At 47.2% G+C, this 21606-nt stretch overlaps 7 protein-coding genes across 7 annotated transcripts; 2 read left to right on the top strand and 5 right to left on the bottom strand.

Annotated features, from left to right (window-relative positions):
- The first annotated feature begins 117 nt into the window (after positions 1 to 117).
- On the top strand, positions 118 to 1894 carry EV420DRAFT_604824 (uncharacterized protein). The gene is made up of 6 exons (XM_060482767.1): positions 118 to 236; positions 294 to 457; positions 510 to 672; positions 720 to 1212; positions 1272 to 1478; positions 1530 to 1894. The coding sequence occupies exons 2-6, from the start codon at positions 326 to 328 to the stop codon at positions 1825 to 1827; spliced, it is 1293 nt and encodes a 430-aa protein (XP_060328582.1). The 5' UTR covers positions 118 to 236; positions 294 to 325; the 3' UTR covers positions 1828 to 1894.
- A 167-nt stretch (positions 1895 to 2061) lies between these two features.
- EV420DRAFT_604844 (uncharacterized protein) lies at positions 2062 to 3145 on the bottom strand. Its single transcript, XM_060482768.1, has 4 exons — positions 2745 to 3145; positions 2526 to 2692; positions 2320 to 2469; positions 2062 to 2253 (listed from the first exon to the last, which is right to left on the bottom strand). The coding sequence occupies exons 1-4, from the start codon at positions 2917 to 2919 to the stop codon at positions 2239 to 2241; spliced, it is 507 nt and encodes a 168-aa protein (XP_060328583.1). The 5' UTR covers positions 2920 to 3145; the 3' UTR covers positions 2062 to 2238.
- A 2566-nt stretch (positions 3146 to 5711) lies between these two features.
- Positions 5712 to 7076, bottom strand: EV420DRAFT_1555665 (uncharacterized protein). The gene is made up of 5 exons (XM_060473648.1): positions 6957 to 7076; positions 6742 to 6904; positions 6563 to 6693; positions 6341 to 6503; positions 5712 to 6291 (listed from the first exon to the last, which is right to left on the bottom strand). Exons 1-5 carry the CDS (start codon positions 7044 to 7046, stop codon positions 6014 to 6016), a joined length of 825 nt encoding a protein of 274 aa, XP_060328584.1. The 5' UTR covers positions 7047 to 7076; the 3' UTR covers positions 5712 to 6013.
- A 407-nt stretch (positions 7077 to 7483) lies between these two features.
- EV420DRAFT_1621483 (superoxide dismutase) lies at positions 7484 to 8977 on the bottom strand (the record flags this gene model as incomplete). The annotated part of the gene is made up of 4 exons (XM_060475702.1): positions 7484 to 7637; positions 7696 to 7899; positions 7954 to 8059; positions 8932 to 8977. 4 exons carry the CDS (start codon positions 8975 to 8977, stop codon positions 7484 to 7486), a joined length of 510 nt encoding a protein of 169 aa, XP_060328585.1.
- A 3264-nt stretch (positions 8978 to 12241) lies between these two features.
- Positions 12242 to 13790, bottom strand: EV420DRAFT_1555679 (inositol oxygenase). Its single transcript, XM_060473649.1, has 9 exons — positions 13726 to 13790; positions 13539 to 13670; positions 13415 to 13483; positions 13305 to 13360; positions 13120 to 13250; positions 13042 to 13063; positions 12822 to 12983; positions 12686 to 12765; positions 12242 to 12629 (listed from the first exon to the last, which is right to left on the bottom strand). Exons 1-9 carry the CDS (start codon positions 13775 to 13777, stop codon positions 12443 to 12445), a joined length of 891 nt encoding a protein of 296 aa, XP_060328586.1. The 5' UTR covers positions 13778 to 13790; the 3' UTR covers positions 12242 to 12442.
- Positions 13791 to 16893: 3103 nt separating this feature from the next.
- On the top strand, positions 16894 to 18476 carry EV420DRAFT_1695655 (uncharacterized protein; the record flags this gene model as incomplete). Its single annotated transcript, XM_060479411.1, has 4 exons — positions 16894 to 17309; positions 17358 to 17928; positions 18170 to 18348; positions 18462 to 18476. Exons 1-4 carry the CDS (start codon positions 16989 to 16991, stop codon positions 18474 to 18476), a joined length of 1086 nt encoding a protein of 361 aa, XP_060328587.1. The 5' UTR covers positions 16894 to 16988.
- Positions 18477 to 18658: 182 nt separating this feature from the next.
- EV420DRAFT_605008 (ubiquitin-related domain-containing protein) lies at positions 18659 to 19639 on the bottom strand. Its single transcript, XM_060482769.1, has 3 exons — positions 19272 to 19639; positions 19055 to 19220; positions 18659 to 19003 (listed from the first exon to the last, which is right to left on the bottom strand). Exons 1-3 carry the CDS (start codon positions 19359 to 19361, stop codon positions 18744 to 18746), a joined length of 516 nt encoding a protein of 171 aa, XP_060328588.1. The 5' UTR covers positions 19362 to 19639; the 3' UTR covers positions 18659 to 18743.
- Positions 19640 to 21606: the final 1967 nt, after the last annotated feature.

Consider the following 21606-nt stretch of genomic DNA (forward strand, 5'->3'; position numbering starts at 1 on the left):
GAAAATATCATATACCCTGGGATATCGTCAATATCTCTGCACTTTAATGGTGGATCCATGGATTGCTACGTTAGATCTGCCGATGTCTGTTCGTGTTCAGTATTGAAATTATGATAACTGTGGGCTCCTATATCACTGCTACTGTTGTTGGAAAGGGTGCTACGGACTCATGCATGGCTGCAGTCAGAGTAGGAGGGCAGTGGGTCTATTCTTAGGCGATACCTACATATAGCTAGGTGAATACTTCCCTTGATTCTTTGGCGTCTATCTGAACTTTATATGTGCGTCACAAGACGGAGCACAGATCCAGTACAGCGTGATTTGTATGTATGCACCCACGGTACCCTTTCTTCTCTCCGACCTATCTACAATGACCACATCGTCCAAGCTTTACATCGTCGCTACGAATGGTGATGCAAACGTTCTCATCCGTAGGAATGAAGCTACTTATTACGACGTAAGCGTTCGAAAGTTGAAGATGATGGTGCATTCGTGATGCTTGTGCCCAGAACTTGCTCTCTATTCTTCACAAACGTTTCCCGAGTATCGCCAGAGAGTCCATGATCATCCAAACCAACGAGCTGGATATCTGCGCTGGGCGGTATATCGACATTCCAGATGACTTATGGCTGGAGATTAGCCCTCGTATTTATAATATCAAGGTTATCACCCGTGCGTGATCGATGTTTGTGTATCACAACTACCTGAGATATGACCAGGACCGACGCAAACATCGACGCCTGCCCCTCTGAACCGATCGATGCGGATTTTTGTTAAGACCTTCACCGGTAAAATGATAACATTGACGCTGCCCGAGGCTGCATCTGTCTCTGATCTAGTAGAAATGGTGCAAGATAATGAAGGCTTACCACGTGATCAGCAAAAACTGACCTATCGGGGACGGGAGCTTATATCCGGTCACAACCTGTCCGAATACAATGTTCGCAAGGATTCGACAGTTCAGGTCACCATCGTCGACAAATTGCGAGGCGGCAAACCAGTCATATACCTATTTGCTCCTCATCCCATGAACGCCGTTGTGCGAGTAGCTTTAGTCAAATCATGGTCATTTTCTGCTCTCTACCCGAGTATCCAAGTCAAGTCCACTGAATCCGGGCAGTCCATCGAATGGAACGTCAATACTCATGAGGACCATACCATGACCGATACGGCTACCGGTACACGAGTATCCTATTTGTTCTGGGAAGCAGAGTAAGTCGATTTCAATTTCATTTCTCAGGCTACTGGACTCAATCTCGCCATCCTCGTAGGACAAACCCTGGTTGTCCGCCCTCGCCTCCTTCGTCTCCCCACCTTATCCCGGCGCTTTTGGATACCATTTCTCCGTTCAACCCATTACAGGCCAAAGTCACCAACGACGAATCCATCGTCCTTCCGACGTCAAAAATTGCTCCGTACATCGACAAGGCATTGACCGTTCTCGGTCTCCATGTCGAAGCAAGGACTTCTTTCATCACGTACGTCATCGACGCTTCCATCCCGTTCTTTGTTACCTACCTCACCATCAGATATTGGCTTCCATCAATCTTGAAGCACGACTACGTCGCTCTACGTTTCCTTCCGCAGGCTTCGTACGAATATGCTGCGCCGCTCCACGTCGAGCCTAAACCAGATGTTGTCACCCGTGTGTTCATGCTCTTCAAGAGGGTTTGCGAAGATGAGTTAGACGAGTGGGAGGGTGCGCTCTCGCGGGCATCTGAGGAGGTTGAATTTTGGAAGAGTGTCATTGGTGTGGACTGCAATATGATGGAAGACGAGGCGCTTTTCAGAGTTCTGGAATGGGGAGGTATGGAGGTGAAGAATTGATTGAGCCATGTACTTGTTTCCTGTTTTTACGAGACTGAATATCATCCATGTACTTCTCCGTTTAGCCATCATTGTTGCCATTGCTAGGATTTCTTCGTATGTATTCCATCCCACTAACATAAATGTTAGGATCCTCAGACCCTAGCATGCATGGACCGGGATGTCTTGATTCTTTTAGACATCGGTATGAGTACAGATCTGACCAGTGGAGACAATGTCTCTGTTTCAATTTGTCTGGAAATCAGTAGCTCATATCGGCTGTATCTGCAAGGTGTTCGATAGTGTCCATAGCGAAACTAAACAGGTAACGATATCTGCAGAAGGAAAGAAGGGTCGGAAGAACAAAGATGAAATCGAGCTACTACCATCTAAAGTCACAAAAAACCTACAACCACAGAGACGATGGGGCTACTAACGCCTAGCAGCCTATTTCATGAATATTGTCAGGGTGCAGACTCAAGGAAACAACGCTGAAGGGGAAGGATGACGTACAATTTCACAACCAAGAGGGAGCAACCCGGGCGCGATAACAACCAGTATCTTAAGTACGTCGCCGGTAGCCACATTGACCAGTGATACTACCACTCCGAGATCGAGACCCAAACCGGAGCCCAAAAGGCCTAAAAGAGTGGTATTGATAGCCTGCAGAAAGACAGTTGATTATCCGATATTGAGTGCATTTCTGAAAAACTACACACCGCCAGGATGGTGAAAGTCACCTGTGCGACATTGGCAATTTGGAGTAAGCTTGTAACGACACTGACAATCTGCAGAGAGGAAGCAGCGACATTGATAACGACGGTGACCTCATTAAGCAGCGGTATGATATTTTCCGTGGTGGCGGTCTTCGTTTCTACGAGATTATCTACGCAAAAAGTATCCATCGGTATAAAGATGGAAAGACACGGGTAGCCTACCAATTTTATCGAGAATTGGTGTGACGGAGCTCCCGAGGTTGTTCATGACGTCCATGGCACAGGGAGGTTCAGCTCTGGCGGAGATGACATTCCCCGGTGCAGGGCTTGCGCCGACGAGCACAACAGCAAAGGTGATGAAAGCGAAAACGAGGACGACGAGACGCGAGCTGGACATGGTGAAGAGGTATTCAGATGAGAGGGACTGCCGGGGACTGCACTAGTAAGTTGCCTCCGGGGTTGTTTTATACTGCTTTCTTTATCAACGACAAGCGCGCTAGCCCCGGAAACCTAGTAGATGACGCGAGTTGAGATTGGGACGTAATCGCAGAAATAGTCAGAAAAACGACACTCTGGAGGGGGTGGCAGACGTAATAGAATATTCGATGAATAGATTTCGCTGTCTGGTAATGACATTGAAGCTACAAGATAGAACTCGATCCGTGGAGTACCATTTTCGAAGATACGCGCCTATCGCAGTCCAAAAGGCGATCCCCGCATGAAATCCAGGGTATTGGAAGTCGAGCATCAGTGACCCCGAGGTGCCGAGAAACTTTCTGGACAGACCGGCGACGAGGTATTTTGTATTGACGCAGCTTCCGAGAGAATTATACGGAGCTGTCAAAGGGTTGAGCGTTAAAGGGTGCAATGGTGACACGCAAATCGTACTGTTGGAGGGAACTAAGTTGACATCCGGGTGAGCGAACCTTGAAATTGAAATTGGTCCGAAGTGAAATACATTTTCATTCGCAGAGGCTGCGGCGGATGGGGATGGAGGGAGAGAATCATTTCATTTTCATTCACGAAGAGGAATGAGCCCCAGGATCCTGCAAGTACAGGAAAAAGAAGCTGTTGAAAATTTGTGTTGGCGAGAGCGAACCTCGACACTCCATACGGCGGCTGGGCGAATTGGATATTCCAGCTAATTAGCGGAACTGAGTCAAAATTGCATGTGTCGGGATTGTCGTCGGTAAATACGAGCTCCGAGATAGACACTTCGAAACGAACCCTATGCCGCGGATTCCCTCGTTGCTGGGTCGGCGCGTTGTATTGACGACTCAGACAGCGAGCGAATACTGTTGAGATCAACGGAATATATCCGCGATGGTCATCCGCATTCGCGGTCGAAGTTTCCTGTTCGGCTAGATACGTTCTTCCGTTTTTCAAAGTAATAGCAGCGGCTGCGTCACCCTACACACTCGTAGGTCTGGTATCGAGAGAGAGTAAGACGGCCGGTCGCTGTTCTTCCAAATGATGTAGTTCTTTAACTTCTGATACTTGCGAGCCACTGCGATCTGGAACCATAGCAGGTTACTCGTAGTAGAAGAGATGCAAGGATGGAAGAGGTTGAATGGAAGTCTTAAGCCCCTGCAAGACCCTGGTACGCCTGTTGATTAGACGGCGTAGGCGACGTAATAAGTAGAAGAAATTGCAATAGCACTCTATAGCCGCATGAATGGCATCGAAGAGAATGTCAGTAAGGGATCGATATTCTAGATTTTTGGAGTAGACTAACGTGATGTAGAGGTAAGATACGAGTGGGGAGAAAATCACCATCCTAATCGCTCCTACAGCGTATTCGGGTTCTCCAAAGTACCTTTCATAAGTCCCGGGCTCGTACAAATACCAGGATAAGGGATAATACTGTCGCCGTTCCTAACAAATGAAATCAGATCGGGATATGCTTTGGCAGCGAAGAACATACCGAAACAGAAAACTGGACGTCAGTGACTTGGATGACAGCGAAGGAAGCCCTTTTAAAGACGTTACTCGTATCTGACGAATAGGAACAGAGTGCACTGGTCAAAGCGAGTAATTTAATGAAGAGTCAGAGTGTCAATCACTGAGAGCGAATCGGGAAAATTATCCATTGCTCGATACCTCCTACGGCACTATGAAATCCTTCAGCAGCTTAAAAACACCATGCTATTATCTCTCTATCAGCTTGAAAACACGGACTGAGATATTCCTCCTTTCAAATCGTACAAGATTAAAATGAAGTGAGATAGAAGAAACCACTTTCCGTTCAGTGTTACATATCAAGAAGCCAGATGTACGGAGCAGAGTAGCGGAGCAGATGAAAGTGAAGATCATGCGAAAGAACGTGTGGATCTTCTTGGGTCATCCCGTTGGAGGCGGCATTGGCACGGTCCGGTTCCTCCTCGATCACGTGCACCATTTCCGTAATTTCCGCTTGTCCGTAGCTACGACCGCGACTATCACGAGCGATTCCCTATTCTCTCTCCTGGACCTAGCGAGACGGTTCCACGTCAGTACGCGGAAGAAGCATTCCAACTTTGGTGTCCTTAGGAGAGCTGTTAAGCATCGTCATCCGCACAAGGAATATCAAAAAACTTACTGAATCCCAAGATCCACAGCAGTTCAACAACGTTCCGAATGCCATCGAACTTGGCGCTGAAGAGATCCCTGGAAGGAAACGATGTACAGCTTTTGCTACAATATTCGTGGGTAGGAATTTACGCGTAAACTGATGGACTGCTAGAACTATCGATTTGACCGGGATTAGCATGTCTTTTTTGGAATCACAATTGTGCACTGTGGTCGACAAAGTATGCTATAGCGTATCACAGTTATATAAGTGTATCTTGAAAGAGATAATTCACGGGTTTGGTACTTGCATTGTATCGGCCCACGAGCCGAGCAGTGAAAGGTTTTCAGGGGAAAGGAGCATCGAACATCGTGCAAGCTTCTTCCTAAATTTCCCGCTCAGTCTAGAGGATCCTCGGATAATTCATCCCATCGGAGGTTACATACAATCAAGAGACAAAAAATAGGCGATTGTCATGACTGACTTCAAATGCTCCTCTTCTGCTGCCACTCACTCGTTCGCAACGTTGACATACCTTGCGACGTCTCTTGTATGAATGTGCTGCACTTCTTGATGTCGATCCCAGACAGGATATCGTCATCGGTAAATTGCCGGCGTGTTCATGCTGTTCGAAAATGTTTGCAAGGATGAGAAGTTGGATGTAGCGATTTGCCGAGCGTCTGAACATGTTGACTGCTGGAGACGTATTGTTGCAGTTGGCGTGGATTGCGAAAAGATGAAATACGAGAAACTCTTTATGCAGTTGGAATGGGGGTCAAGCGCTGACGAAGTTTGTCTCCTGATTTCTTCTTTTCTCGAGACCGGGTAGTGACTGTCCGTGCAATAATATTCGTACCGTTCAGGAGGCGAGAGAGTACAAACAACGTCTATAGGGAACAGTAAGGGACACGGTACAAATATTGATGCTTAGTCAAATCCTTCCCTAAACGCCGCGATCTTCTGATTCGTCCATGCCATGTTCCCAAGCCCACCACCAAGGCTGAGAAGCATACTTAACTTGTTGAACTTTCGCCCCTTCACGAATGTTATATGAAGATAGGTTCCGGTCGGATTCCAGCCACTCTCCCCGGTGTATGAAATACCCATTGTAAATGTGTACCATCTCTGCTAGATCAGAGACCGATGCAGACTGAGGCAGTGTCACTGATGCTGTTTCTCCAGTAAGCAATTGAACAGAAATAGTCATCATCTTAGGCAGTCCTTGTACAGTGTAAAGTCAACAGCAGTGATGAGAAAAGTAAGTACTCACGAGAGATGACCTTGATGCGATGAATCTGGGGACTAATCTTTGACCACTCTGAAGGTAGTATGTCGACATATCGTCCCGCACATGTCTTCATCTGATTTGTTTGAACAACGATATAATCTTCATCTAACTCCGGGAAATGACGGAGAAGAGTGATAATCAGATTCTACGCGAGACGTAACTAGAAGTGAATACACAACAATCGATGACTTCTTAGATGCACACCTCGTAATTAGTGACTTCAGCTCTACGGACAAAGACCCTGAACTTTCCATCTGTAGCGACAAGGTAGTTTTCCTTCGGGGAAAGAGGAGAGCCATCGTGCACGCCATAGCTAAGGTATGTCGTAGGAGGTCCTGATTAAAAATTTGGCTACTTCCGATAAGCAAAGTACTGTAACGCACGAGAAATAACATTTATGTTACAAACACGGGGGCCAATGCCCACCCACAATTCATCCGGAATATCGACATATTCTCCATCGCAGACATCCAACTCATTAGTTTGGATGATCATCGAGTCTTTCGAAAGACTCTTGAAAAGAGTGTGTAGAGCAGTTCTCAAGTTCTGCGCATATCAACTTTCGATATATCCCTCTGGTCGACACGGAAATACCTACATCGTAATAAGTAGCGTCATCCCTATTGACAAATACGGTGGCCCTTTCATACGTAGCGAGGATGTACTTCTTTGATTGATTAGCGCCCATTATCGATGAAGGAGAGAAGAAGAGGCTGCGTGAGCCGTGGGAGCCCAGGTCATGCGCAACACGAGTGTAGCGCCTATAGCCTGATCTTGTGACTGACACAATGTTTACGGTCTATTGATACTGATAGACGCCTGATAGCGCCACCATCATAACTTTGTACTTGCACGTAGTTAAGAGATTGAAACTGCATTGCTTCAATCACAATGAGATGTTACTGTCCATCGCTTAGAAGAATTGCGACGGCTAGCCGTTGCTTGATAGTTCCTGTGGCGCTAGTAAATCCTTCAGCAACTTAAAAACACCTCGTTATTCATCCCTTGATCAGTTTAAAAACACGGACTGAGATATTCCTCGTTCCAAAATCGTACAAAATTACAATCAAGGGAGATAAAAGAAACAACTTTCATTCGGTACTGCACATCACCCCGATTCTAGAGTTAATCATCAATCAGCGTATGAGATAAATATGAAGTAAACCCCATACTGATAACTCCACACGCAGCTCTGTCCCCCGAATTCCCCGTCGTGAGCGAAAGCGGCGTTCCGCCCCTCCCAAGATCATCCGTCCCCGTGTGTACGACCACAGAGCGCCTACACCAACCAACCCAGTCAGTCACAGTCACCTCCCTCTCCCTACCCCTTCACTCACCCAATAATACTCATCGGCCCCTCCAGCTTGATAATATGATCACTAAAATCCAGGTTGGCAACACCTTTATCGTCGGATTTGATATTCCCGAGGTCGCCGATGTGTCGGTGGTTGATGTCGTCGGTGGGAGCGCCGTGGGTGGTGTTGAAGGGGTTGTAGTGCGCTCCGGCGGAGGTGCAGTTACCTGGGAGGTTGCCGAATTCGCTAGGGGTGGGAAGGCGGTGAGGATGGGCTGTTGGGGAAGAAGAAAAGACGTACTGGACGTGAAACCCGCGTAATGCGGACGGGTCGAGACCTTGGATACGTCCCGATACTTTGACGGGCCCGTCGGATTGATCTTGTTGGAAGATGACGCTGCCGGTTACTGTCGATCCGCTTAGGACAACGGTTGCCTTCAGATGGACGGGTAGCTTCAGTGAAAAGGAGGAAGGAATGTGTAGAATTGCATACCCTAGAGCCGCGTCCAGGCTGGCCCTGAGACCAGACTGGCAGAACTATGAATCCAAGGAATAGTAGTTTAAGCTTCATCGCGGAGTGCCTGGTGGGTTACCTTGAATGAAGGGTTCTTATGTGCCTCATGCGTGAGAATTGCGGTGGTGAGATGATCTGGTTAACGTAGTCTAGGGTCTTGGCGGGTGCCCCACATAAGCACAGCCTTGTCCCTGGGCATCAAGTAGTACGTACTCTCTCGCGACTTGGCTGAAGATGTCAGGTCTGTTGTTTGGCGACACTGAGCGATCCTGTATTATAACGTATGGGTAGAGTTCAAGGTTAGAGCATTCAGAACGAAATTGTCTCGTTGCGTGTGGGTCAAGGGTGGATAGAGACCTATTCGAAGCAATGAATTCCTGGTCTTATGCGGTGCAGTTGAACCCTAGATGAATGGAACGCCACTTACTCTCATTGGTCACATTATAAACTTGTCCTTGCTAAAAATATTGTCGCAGTCGCCAAGAAGTCAGATGTGCGAAATTGAGTAGCGGAGTAGATGAACATGGAAAATAATATCTGGATATTGTTGGGTCATCCCGCCAGCACGTGGAAGAAGCACCGCAGCTTGCGTGTTCCTTGACAAGTAATTAGTATGGTTATTCACGCAAGGAATATCAAAAACTTACTGAATCCCAAGATCCACCGCAGTTCAATGACAACCCGAATACCATCTGACTTGGCACCGAAGAGCTGTCTGGAAGGATCCGATGTATAGCCTTCGTTGCGGTACTCGTAGGCATTTACGCGCCAAGCGATTGACTGCTGGAATCGACTTCACCAACGCGTTCATCGGAATACGAGTCGTGTGATGGCTATCGAAAAAGTATTCCGGATTGTACTATATTTGTGTAGGTGCACTTTTAAAGAGATAATTCTTGTTCTGGGAACCTATATGGTATTAGTCCACAAGCCTGGCGGAGAATCTTCAGAGAAAAAACAAACATCCGACATCGTGCACGCCTCTTCCGAAACTCTTCCTCTGAAAATCGATTATCCTCCGAGAATACATCCAATAGCGGTCCACACACAATCAAGAGAGAGCAAGCGAAGGAGTAGCGAAGAAGGAGAAAACGACACCCGAATATTTAATCGTCCCGATCCGACCCGGTCACACATATCACGAGCACGATTGTCACAGTCAGTGTGACTGCTAAAGCTTTTCTTCTGTCAGTGTTACCACCAACTCGTTCGCAACGTTTGACTTTTCGACCTGCTTCACGGCACCTTCTTCCTTTTCCTCGCTGCGAGGCACCATGGCATCTGTGATCTCTCATCCATGCCCTATGTCGCCAATGTTTTTCGGCGACAGGTCCGAGTCTTCGCGTTGATGGTGATGATATGCGCTCAATTGCATAGAATTATGCTCATATCGGCTGCACAGATCAGAGAGCACGGCATGCTTATTGCCGTCATTGCGACCTCCTCCTAGACGCCTTCGACCCCAACAGCTGACTATATGTGCATATGGCGGAGTTGGGTCCGTGCCGTGTTGAATTGGTTGCTCGTGCGATTAACATTAGTAGTCATACACGGTCGGTGGGTGTTTTGTTCTCGGAGCCATCAAGGATTCTGACCCGCTGCCATACGCCACCTCTCCTATGGTCCATATGCATCAACTTACTAACCCCGCGCTGTATGCACCATTCTCGGCGCACTACTCTATCACGATGGAGGGTCGTTCCATACCGCACATCTCCCACAGAGAGTGTTCTTCCCCTTGACGGACCCTTTGAGCTTGGCCCCACACTGGTACTTGGTGTCCATCCTTGAGGACTACGACTATGAGGCGGCACCGTTTCCTGCTATCGACGAACTGCGAGTACCGAAGTATATCGTATGTGTACCGTAACTCTGACGATATCAAGTTGACAATATACAGATCCACCTGCTACGAGATGATCTCGCATTTTCATCCTTCTCTACTCATGGGCAAGCGTTCGGTACGACTTGACACGTTCTCTCTAGGGCGATCGTTATCACGGCAGGTGCAACGGAGTTCCCAAACCGCCAGGAACTCATGTTCTCCACATTTCGCGCCTACCCGTATATTTTTCGCTAAGGTCTGCAAGCAGGAATAACTGACTAGCACTGCATGACTTGGGCCGGATCCTCCTCGATCTGTTCTTAGACTAGTGGTGTAATTCTACGTGCCAACAAGACGAATTTTTCTGCATGAATTAGTTATATAGACCGTCGTCAGCATACCGTCGACTTTCCGCGAATTCAAATCCTCCCCCTACCAAAGGTATATCAAGGTCGCAATAACAAGTAGTAACCAACCAAGCAGAATATTAAAACAACTTGTCTTCTTCATCCAGGGGCGAGTACCATCCCCTCCTGATTACTAAGTCCTTGCTATACAAAACAAATTTGATAAAATATGTTCTCGACAAACAATGAGGATATAGGGACTCGAACCCCCGGAAACTCCACCTTGATCATATTATCCACGCCGGCTTGCTTTCAAGATACAGGGACTCTACCAAGGCCTCAACCTACTTGAATAAAGCAAACATCGTATTCGCACCAAACGGGTGAAAGCAGACATGAAGGATCGACCTCTCAATGATTCGTGACGACGTACAATAATACATTGCATGTGTCCATGCCCACTTGTATTAAGCACAGATGGTAGCGCGACAAGGGCTCTCCCTCTCTCCAAAACTAATTTCAGGGTGGAGCTAACTAATAACAGGTTCAACTATACATACTTACAAAAAGCGGTGTCAAGACCTGTATAGGTAAAAGTAACTTCCTGCACCCACTATTCTGATACGGGGAATCGAACCCTGACTTGACCAATTTACCAGAAAATGCGCGGTAATGTTGGTCAGACCATGGCCTTTGTCATACTTATATTGAAGACAAACTTGCCCTGAGTGATTTTATTCACATCGCATAGGTTACTGTTTCATCGAAACTCCGGGACAATAAAACTCTGGGCCCCTTGTTTTAAACTATGTACTCGCTACGAAAGCTTTATACCCATACCATAAATCCATGCTTTGTGGGATGAAATTTCGTAAAAATAATAGCAATCTTTCAGTATATACTTCTGACTGCTGTCAACATATCGTCGATTTTCCATGAATTCAAACCCTCAAATCCGCACCCTACCATATGTTTATTAGGGCTATGTAACGAAGCGCAATAACCTGAAAAAATAGCGGAATTTTGCATATGAAGAACCTGAACCTCCATCTACCAACCCGTACACTTCAACCAGAGGCAAGTACGTAGTCCTTCCCCCTCGTTATACAACCACAACTCAGATAAAAATGTTCATTCCACAGTACTCCACATGAGGATATAAGGACTCGAACCCTTGGAAGCTACTACTACTCCTTGACCAGAGTATCCACGCTTTCAAGCTGCAAGGCCTCATCAACATCGTGGTCATAGTGATCTGGTAAAACCAGACACGAGGAATCGAACCGCGCATTCGTATATGCTCCCTAATATATTGCACGTGTCCATGCCAACTTGTACTAAGTGTGATTAGGACCCCCTCCTTTGGATGAAGCCTTGGTAGAGCCCTTGCAGCTTGCAAGTAAGTCTACGTGGATAACATGCATAAGAAGTACTTTCCGAGGGTTCGAGTCCCTATATCTACATTTGAAATGGCACACGACGATTTTTATTTGAGTTATCGTTGCATAGCTGTCCAAATTCTAATCACATGGAGAAATTGCAGAGTGAACTATACCTGCTTTTCAAATACGGTTGGCAAGGCCAGTATAGATTAAAAAAGCAAACAGTTCTGAAGCTTACGTATCCTGGTACGGGGAATCGAACCCAGAATCTGTGATCCCAACCGACAATTATACCAGGGAAGACGTTATAATCTTCGTCGGACCAAGGTACTATACCCAGGCTCTTGGAATACTTATATTGAAGACAAGCTTGCCCTGTGCGATTTTCTCCAAAGGAAACTCTAGAGCAATAAAACTCTCGGATGTTTGTTATAATCTGAATGTAGCATACCTTTCGCGTGAGTTGGCACCACGGCCAGCCGAATTTTGGGAGACCGTAGCAAACAATGCCACTCTGTGCACCATATCTTCCTTCATTGTCCGGCGTATGTACTTGCTACGAAGTCTCTATACCCAGATTACAGTTTCATGTTTTCAGGAAGGAATTGCGTAAGACTAACAGTAGACGACAACGATATATATGATACAAAACAAAATAACACATAAATTCTCTTCCGTAGTTTCAGTCGCGCGCTAAATAACTGAGCGTAATAGCACTCCATTTACCAATTAAGAATAGGCGGGAAGAACTTCGCAATCAAGCCTTGATAATACGGCTTGACAGCCTCAACGTCGACGGGAATATCGCTTTTGCTGTACAGATCGTATGGATTGAAAGCCCGAACAGCCGCGAGGTACTTCTCGTCCTCTTCGTTGGTGAGATGGGAGTAAGCCCCCTCGCGATGCCATCTGATGTGAATTGTCAGCGAAGATAGCACCAGGAACCATAGACAAGTGCAACGTACGGGTAGAAGCTATGATACCTGATCATAGCAAGGCCTTCCCTGGGAAGGGAAGACTGTTCCTTGAAAACGTTATAGAGATACTACGACAAAGCAGTCAATGCACGACATAGAGCATAAATACTAACTAAAGACAAACCTCATCGTGTCCCCACGAAAGCATTACTTTATCCAGCCCACAATGCGGCTCGTACATCCCATATTCAGTGGAATAAATAGGGTGAGAGGCATCCGGGTTTCCTTTAAAGGTCTCTGGGTAGATAACCTTGTCTGAGAAACGACACCCCACGACGAACGTATCCTATACATGACAAACAAGCATCAGTATATCGACACACGGAAAACTAACAACAACCCACACCGACAACATCCCACTGACCCCTGATGTAATGATAAGGCACGCACACCACACACAACGAGAAACCAACCCCACTCACTCTGAACCGAAAAGGAAGAGCAGTTTCCCCAAATCATGTACGAGCCCTGTGACTTGCATCCACTCGGGTTTCCCATCACGGCGTATGGACTCGGCGGTTTGAAGGAGGTGGTCAATTTGGGAGAGATCGATCTGCGGGGAGAGGGTAGAGGGAAGACATGGTGAGAGCGAGGTGGAGAGACGTACATCGGGGTCAGACTCGTCTACAAGGGTGTTGAGTAGCTCGAGAGCCTCGCATACGCCTAGGACGCTGGTATCCATTGACAGTTCCGAAGGCTGTTCTAAAATGTACGTACCCATCCTCGCGCGTACGGTGTTCTTCAAGTTGGCGCGCGCCTCTAGGTTGTACTGAACGGTCTGTTTCTCTAGTAGACGGTATGATGAAGACGAAATATTTTGAGAGGAGGTTTGCAGGCTTACCATGCTGCTCCCGGTAGAATCCTTTAACCCGGTCGCATGCGTCGTTGTACTGTCGGAAACGCGTCTTGTCGAGGCCGTTATCGAACTCGGATTTACTGTCCCACACAATAGTAGACGCCTTGAGGATGTTCACTGATGCGCACCCCTAGTCAGCACCATCAGTTCAAAAAAAATGAACAATGTCCACCTTTATCCACAGCATCAGAAATGGCGTCGAAATCATTGAAAGCGGTTGACATGGTAGAAAATTGACTAGTCCCAATGGAGCGATCACCTTGGAGCTCTTTAAATATCCCCAACGGTCGTTTCCTAATTAAACGCTGAAACTGATGGGCTTGGGGACGAAGTCCACTGGGAACACACGGAAAAACCGGTCCGCTTCTCCTCACAGCACCGCGGACCGCGGACACTTGCCGAGGCCAAAAGTATAGTCAGCTGGATTTCCTTAGCCATCGCGCAGTGGAACCTGGAAAGGGGCTTGGAAATCCGACACAACGGAGTTGTTTCTGGGCTCTGCCATTTTGGAGTGTGGGGTGCGTACTAAGTATAGTCGCTCCGCGCGTGATCGCTAATCCAATGTCAGCGGACTTTGCTCGTTATCAGAGCAGGATAATTCATACGTTAGGAATTTGGACCCGCTCTAAGGTACCTTTCGGTCAGTGTGCGAGGTGTGGTGAGAACGGGTGATTTTTTTCCCTCCACGAGGAGATGTGTCGGTGGCTGGGAGACTTGTGGAATGAGATTTAGACTTGGCTTTGTCATTCTGTGTTTCGTGTTTAATTTTAGAGCTTCAGGATGCGGGGGCATGACCGAGGGAAGAGAGGGTCTGCTGATACTTCAGAGAAAGAAGCCGTAAAAGCTTGTAGGGATATTGGGGAGCCTGTAGGCTCATTCAGAGTACGAGGCGGTAGTACATCCTCCGAGGCGACGTGTTTTAGGAATGGAAAACTACTGGGAGTTTTGCCGCCGGACCCTCTAATAGATTAGTCGCTTCTCTGGTTATCGGAACATATCGTGAAGCAGCGCTCTTTCAGGATCCGGACTTCTTCATTCTCAAATTACTTCAAGAAGACCGGCATCTTATCTGATATCAGAAACTGCGGACCGGAAAAGGATAAAATTTAGCTCACTTTTCGATTTCGATGTTTGCTAGTAGTGGTATATGAAGGATCACGCGATCAGGAACGATGGCGCACGCTCGGAAAGCAGACAGAGGTGGCACCCTTTGGTAAAAAATATGAGGTCAAAACCAGCTCTAGATGGCGCGCGAATCAGAGAAAAGTTTCAATCGTTGCCATGTGACATAGTATGGTGTAGATAAGGCCTCAATGGAGAAGAGACGTAGGTAAGATGGAACTCGCCCAGCTGAATGGAACCGTTCTCAACGGCTTATAATACCGCGTCTGGATTTCGCAATGGTCAGCGGTCCGCTTTTCATAGGAATACGATACCCATATGTGAGGTCGCCAGTTTTGGAAGACAATGCGTATCCTGACGCCAAGAAAATAAAGGATGCTTTACGGCGAAGAGAACGTGAAGTTGCTGACTATCCACAGAGAGCAACCGATCAAGTATCTTCGCATAGGATAGCGGCTTGATACAGCCAGTAGGAGAGATCCTTTTCATATGCACAACGTCGAATCTTCCATTATCACCGTCAAGGAAAAAGGCTTCCCCGGGAACTGAATTAGTTGGAGGCAGGCACGCAAGCTAGTTTATTAAGGGCACAGGCGGTATACGCTAGGACTCCCGTTATTGTGTATCCTGTCGTAAGATCGAGGTAAAAAAAAAGGACACTCAAGGGCACTCACAACTCCGGATGTACGGACCGGAGACCGGGTAATCTAGGACTGTTCCTCACTATCTCTGATAATCTTCATCCATGTGAACGAGAGTCGTGTCGGCTGGAAGAGAATTGAACAGAAGAATGAGTACATATTTCTGAGGACGTGGCCAAGAATGACATACTGAAAGGAATGTAGTACATTCGGCGATTGCCCTGATTACAAAGACGAATGGGAAAATTCTCATAGCTCGTCTACTCGTCGTTGATGGAAACATCATATACATAAATGTATGCAGCTTCCGATAAAAGCGGACAAACAGAAGCGAACGCACGCTTGGCTTTTGCGGCTTAAGAACAATCTTCTAAGTAAGCGTTTGTCCGAATTCCCGTGTTGTCGTTGAAATACGGCAACGAAAAGTATACGCGTCAGTAGAAGTTCAGTGTCAGGTATTGTTCAAGTTCAAATGGAGGTACCATATCATCGCCGCCTGTCCAGTAAGACGACACACGTAAGAATGACATATAGATCCTTCTTGGTACCCTTGTCAGTTCGGGAGACAGAAAATGACGGGAAGAATGTTTTTAAGACCGTATCATAATACCTCAAACAAATGATCCCAGAGTCCAGAGTCAGCAAGAGGCGTGAAAGAAACATGAGAATCAGGAATAGTGCCATTCGACGAGGAAGCAGAATAATTTTACACCAGAGTATGCATGGACTGCTGAAAAATACGAACGCTCAATCCGTGGGGACCCTTCAATAATACAAGGCGTGCTGGCATGAGAGGAAGAGCAAGAGGCAGGGATCGGAAAAGTCCGGGTAGGTGGATGCCACGTGTTCCAGGGGATGGGATGCCATGTGGTGCCCGCCACCACCTCTTCTTCGCTTTATCACGTTCGACGACTACGGCGCCTTCATGTTCAGCCGAAGATATGGAATGAAGATGCTCGGTGGATATCTCTTGATTATTTTCTAATCGTGTATCCTCCGACATGCCAGTTCAAATTTCCCCGCCGCATATTTATTTATCAAACTGTGAAGCAAATAACTTGTCTCCTGGTCTTGCTTTAAAACATGACGCTAGGCTCATGATTATCTTAAAATCTGGTATTTTGTTGTGGTTACTCGTCAGCGCTCCCAATGGTCTCCAAAGAACTCAATGGACTCTGCTTCGCTGTACAAAGCCATGTTTATCGCGAGGATGAACTAGACCTGTCACTATCTTGCCTCTGTGTGTTGACCGGATCAGATTTTGAGGTTTACACGCACACCATTGCCTTTCCATTGCTATCTAACTGCGTGGAATACTCGTCAACTCCTCATGCCCGAACCGGCGCTCAGGCATGATAGGATAGCAACGACACGATTCCCACCACGATGTGGCAACGGCGTCGAAACCTGTGAGGGTTTCATCTCGGTGCAGGTACTATTCTGGCACGCGCTTAGTCTGACGTTATATTCTGTCGGGACCATCTATTCGCAAAGCCGCGCACTTTTTGACCGGCATAACCGCGTTGTTCACGCCAAAAACGTGAATTTCATGAAAGAAAATGCATGCCTGTACAGCCTTCGTGCACAATAAGGTCCCTTCCTGTAGTATAAAATCTGTCAACGAAAACCTAATCCCCCTCATTCAGCCCACATCCCTACTGCCTGCAATGAGATGAACCCTTTTCACCAAGACAACGCTGCCCTCCGTGCTGTCACGGATCTCGTCGATGAATATCAGCAACGTACAGGTTGCTCCACGATACTCCATTTCCCATCATTTGCCACTCCTACCCACATCTCTACCATCTTGCACAATCCTCGATACCTTGCGTATACGTCTGCCTTGCTTCCTTCAATACAGTTCGAGGATCTGAACGACTTAGCGATATTCCTTCGTAATTCGTCAGTTTACCTTCCACCTGCAAATGGAAAGCTTCAGAAGATAACCCTCGTTAGCCCAAGATTCCGGTCCATCCTCAGTCGACCAGTGGATGTTCGTGGCATGCCTACCAGCTCTGATTTCTGTGCATTCGTTTTGCAGGATTTCCCGCTAGTAGACCTCGAGTTGTGGTCAGATATATCGAAGCCCTTTAATCGTGTAGCGTTTAGCCATACCGGCGAGATCATCCCGTCTCGCTATGGCGGAAACTCCAATTTCACGTCCCGGACATCTAATCTCACTCTCCTGGAGTTCTCGAAGGTATCTATGCCTCAAGATGCCTTATACCAGATCATACGCTCCTGCTCGAAGCTAGACATCCTTACTCTTTCAGATATTCTTCTTACTACCGCGGTCGAACCTCCCTCTGAGATAACATCCCCCACAGAAAGAAGATCCCATGATCTCAAAGAGCTTTCCATCTCAGATTTTTACGATGCTTATTTCGCCAATTTTCTTAGGATGATCCGGAAATCCTCTAATATTAAGTTTTCAGTCTCTAATCTACAGAGGCTCATGGCTGTCATGAAGCCGACCGTGAACTCTGTCCTCAGCGTCGGTATAAAGCATGAGCTTGCGATTCTTCTCAGGGATAATCTTTTCCGGCCCATCGGTGAACCTCGAAGCAGGCTCAAGGAATTGCGAATCATCTGCGAGGCATTCGGCAGATACAGTGAGTGTTAATTTACTAATTGCCTTGCTCGTCCGCGTGAATGCAGGGTCTCAGTTCACACGAAGTTAGCCGAGACGCGACCCCGTCCTGAAATCAGCTGCGGGGCCCGAGTGCGAGTGATTATTGCACGAGTACCGTATGCGGTAAGCCCTTACTCTGTGCGCTCGCGGCAATTAGACTTTCGTAAAACAAGTTTTAAACCCATTTAATTTGTGATCCGCATCTCATACACGGAGAACAGCCCCGGGTAACCAGCTCGCCCAAGTATCCCTTACAAGTCTCATCCGGCACTCGGCGCTATCCAATGTGACTTTGGACCTTTGGCAGAATTCCGCGATGCCGATTGAGCTTTTGAGTCGCATAGTGGATCTCTGGCCAACTGATGCGTCCCTGAATATTGTGTACTCGACTCAAGGAAAGGTAGTGAAAGAATTAAAAGCCTTAGATGCTGCCATTGTAGATAGGTATGAGAGAGGACATTCGATCTCTTGGCTGCAACCTCTAGCAATAGGTCTGGTGGTTGATATCCGTAGATCTGGTTCCAATGAAATCACCAAAGAGCAACTTCAAGAAATGTTCGAAATAAATATTTTGCCCCAGAGTACACGATTAGGGTATCTAGTTATTAGAAATAGCGTTTCGTAGGTATTAGTCCAGTCGTCCGTAAACTATTCCATCGTATTACAAAATCAAACTCGTGAAGATATTCACTCTCTAATACTCCCGCGGAACTCGTTCTTTGCCTGTCCCTTAGAAAAAGTAAGGTCCGCTAAAAAAAAGTTCTACCATGTCCTGAATACAACCTCCGATCTCCCTTACATGCGCCCTTTGCCTCGTATAAGGAGATGAATTGTCGCTCCATCACGAATATCGTACGCAGAAAGCCGATCTTCGAACGCCAACCATCGCCCTCCATAGATGAGATGCTGCTCCTCTGGTGGATGTCCCTCCGATTCATGGACCAGCGCTGCCAGGTCGGATACAAATGCAGACTCAGGGAGAGATAGCGGTATTTGTTTCCCAGCAATAGTCTTTACACAAATTGCCATCAATGGAGACGTTGCTCGAGCATGCCCTGATCGCCAATTAGCATAATAACAGGTAGAAATGGCAGGCTATAACTCACGACTGACGACCCGGATATTAGAGACAAATGCGCTCATCTCGTGCCATAAATTTGGTGGAATGTCGACGTAGTGTCCGGCACATATGTCCAGCTCGTTAGTTTGTAAAACCAATTTCAAGGAGTCCGATCCTGGGAAGAAATATTGCCGAGTAACGGTGACAAACTCCTGCACGCAGCACATCAGTTGGGGAATCTTTCCTGGGCATTCATTCCGTACCTCGTACTGTAATACTTCCGATCTATTGACAAAGACGCGAGTGTTCCCGTCAGTAGCGACGATGTACCTTTTGGCCTCTGAGTCGGACATGGTGGATGAGGGGGAAGAAACGGTGGCCAGGGTAGGTTAGTCCTTCACGTTGAATTTTATGACATCCCGTAGGTTCAATAGAAGTATGCCCGTCACTAAGGCTGTGTTCAACTTCTCTTCTAACATACGGCTGTGTGGTGATTGAGCGACAGAAGCAGACAGATTGACTGAAATGGAGATCTCTGGGGTATAAGAGCGAAATTCACTGAGCGATGTACACACGTCAAAGGTAACTGACCATAGGAGAGCAGGTTCGCTTCCGAGTGCACTATGACCCTCTACAGGATCATGATTCCAAAGAAGCTGTGTGTCATCGCGGGACCGGAACAGTGAGACCGCTTGCGGGAAGAACAGGACTCTTTTGTCCTCATGGACCCACCCTCTGCAGCGAAGATGTCTAATCGCGCAGAAACGCCAGAACCTCGTTAATTCCTCTCCGCAGCAAACCTATCCAAGCTTCGACTGATCGACGTCATGCTCCCGTGTGTCCCCAAGGCACGGGGGCTGTACAAGTACGTTCTTCGGCAGCGTTTTTCTTTAGAGAACGGGACTCGAAGATGATGGTATGCGAGGTGCATTCTACGCCCATAGCGAGCGCTCATACCTCAACAACAAACAAACATTCTTTCCAGGAATTTGTACTGCGACCGAGGGAAATACGCCGTAAATTTGTTTCGATTAATATGCCAATACACAATCTTGACCGAATTTATGCTGAAGGTATCGTACATATCAGTTGTCAAATATGAAGGGTGCTGTATCACCTTCCAGAGACATTTCGGAGCTTGTAGTTGTCTTCGGTACGAGACCTGTATCGGCTTCTAGATCAACATGTGGGGGACGGGAGGTCGTGATGCGCTGAGTGGCGGCGTCCATTCGTCACGAGTAGCGCCTACGTAAAAGACGTACAGACATGGCAGCCAAAAGTAAGTATATAGAAGGTCGCGAAGCATCACTTTACCAATTCTGCGACGGAAGGGGCTAGATGGCAAGCTTTACAACAGAAAATAGCGTAAAAGACCTCTAGCCTTGACGAATAATGCTATAGACAGCGCAAGACGTGTTCCGTATATTCTGCCGCAGACAAGGAAGAAGTGCGCACTTCAGTGGAGCAGAAGTTCCCGAATGATGGTCGTGGAGGCGGGTGAAGAAACAGTGTGCGGCGTTTGGGCGATCACCGAGGAACTGCTTTTCAAGGAAGCGAGCCCTACGAGTTCTTCTTAGAGTCGCAAAACTGTCCATTCTACGATAGACAAGGCAGTGTGCTCACAACACCTAAAGAAATTTTGCTGTGTCATGCCTTGAAAAAAGAAGACTGGACGAACTCTGTGCTGCATTCAACAGCCTCAACAACTCCTTCCAACAGCGTATAGTAAAGCTCCTTACGACACTTCCCTGGTAGAGTAGAGACGTGTCAGATATTGCACGGAATCGACAATACCGCACTCATCACAGACATCTAAGAGATGTCATGGTCTCCACCGCCCATGAGTAGACCAGAGCATCCAATAAAATTGCTGTATCGACGTTAGCTGTAGCCATGAAGGCTGCGTAGAACGGAGAGAACTGCCACGTCGTAGATCTTTTTTTCCAGTCATAATAGCACTCATACAGCAGTCATTGCAGTGCACGCCGGGACTTCAAGATCCGAGCTTCAAGTATGAAGCTCACGCTTTGAATCGAAGGGAGTGAGACCAAAAGGAAGAAGGCGACGATGAAGATTTTCTTAGGCCAAGCGTTTGAGTTGCTGCTGACAGTGATAAGTTGGTGACAAGCGGCAATTCTCTCATCAGCAGATGCTGTCCTACTAGAATTGATGAATAGTATAACCGTGAAGAACGATGATCACCTACATTTACAGCGTAATAGCCTTGTTTTCTAAATATTTTATGTGCGTTCGAATGCGAATGGCTGTACCCGGACAAGTTCCTGTTGTTGCAATCACGTGAGTACCGAGTCGACCCGGCGGAGAGCGGCGGACCGATAACTGTTTGAACTTGTATCGCACCATAGTAAACCTCTTTTCCCCATTTTACGGACGGGTACCTTGCGCATTTGATGAATAATGTTGACTGGCCTAGAATGCCTGACTTCTACGCCTAAACCTAACGGAATAAACTGCTCCTGTGTGCACAAGCGCTGGGACGGCGCTTGACAGCTTTGACCATCAGCACCTGCTAGCTGCTGCTCGTTGTGCTTTACCGCGCTGTAGAATATGCTGTCGTGAGTATCAATAAAAAGCTAT

This window comes from Desarmillaria tabescens (genome assembly GCF_030435595.1).
Source record: "Desarmillaria tabescens strain CCBAS 213 chromosome Unknown EV420scaffold_27, whole genome shotgun sequence".
NCBI lineage: Eukaryota > Fungi > Basidiomycota > Agaricomycetes > Agaricales > Physalacriaceae > Desarmillaria > Desarmillaria tabescens.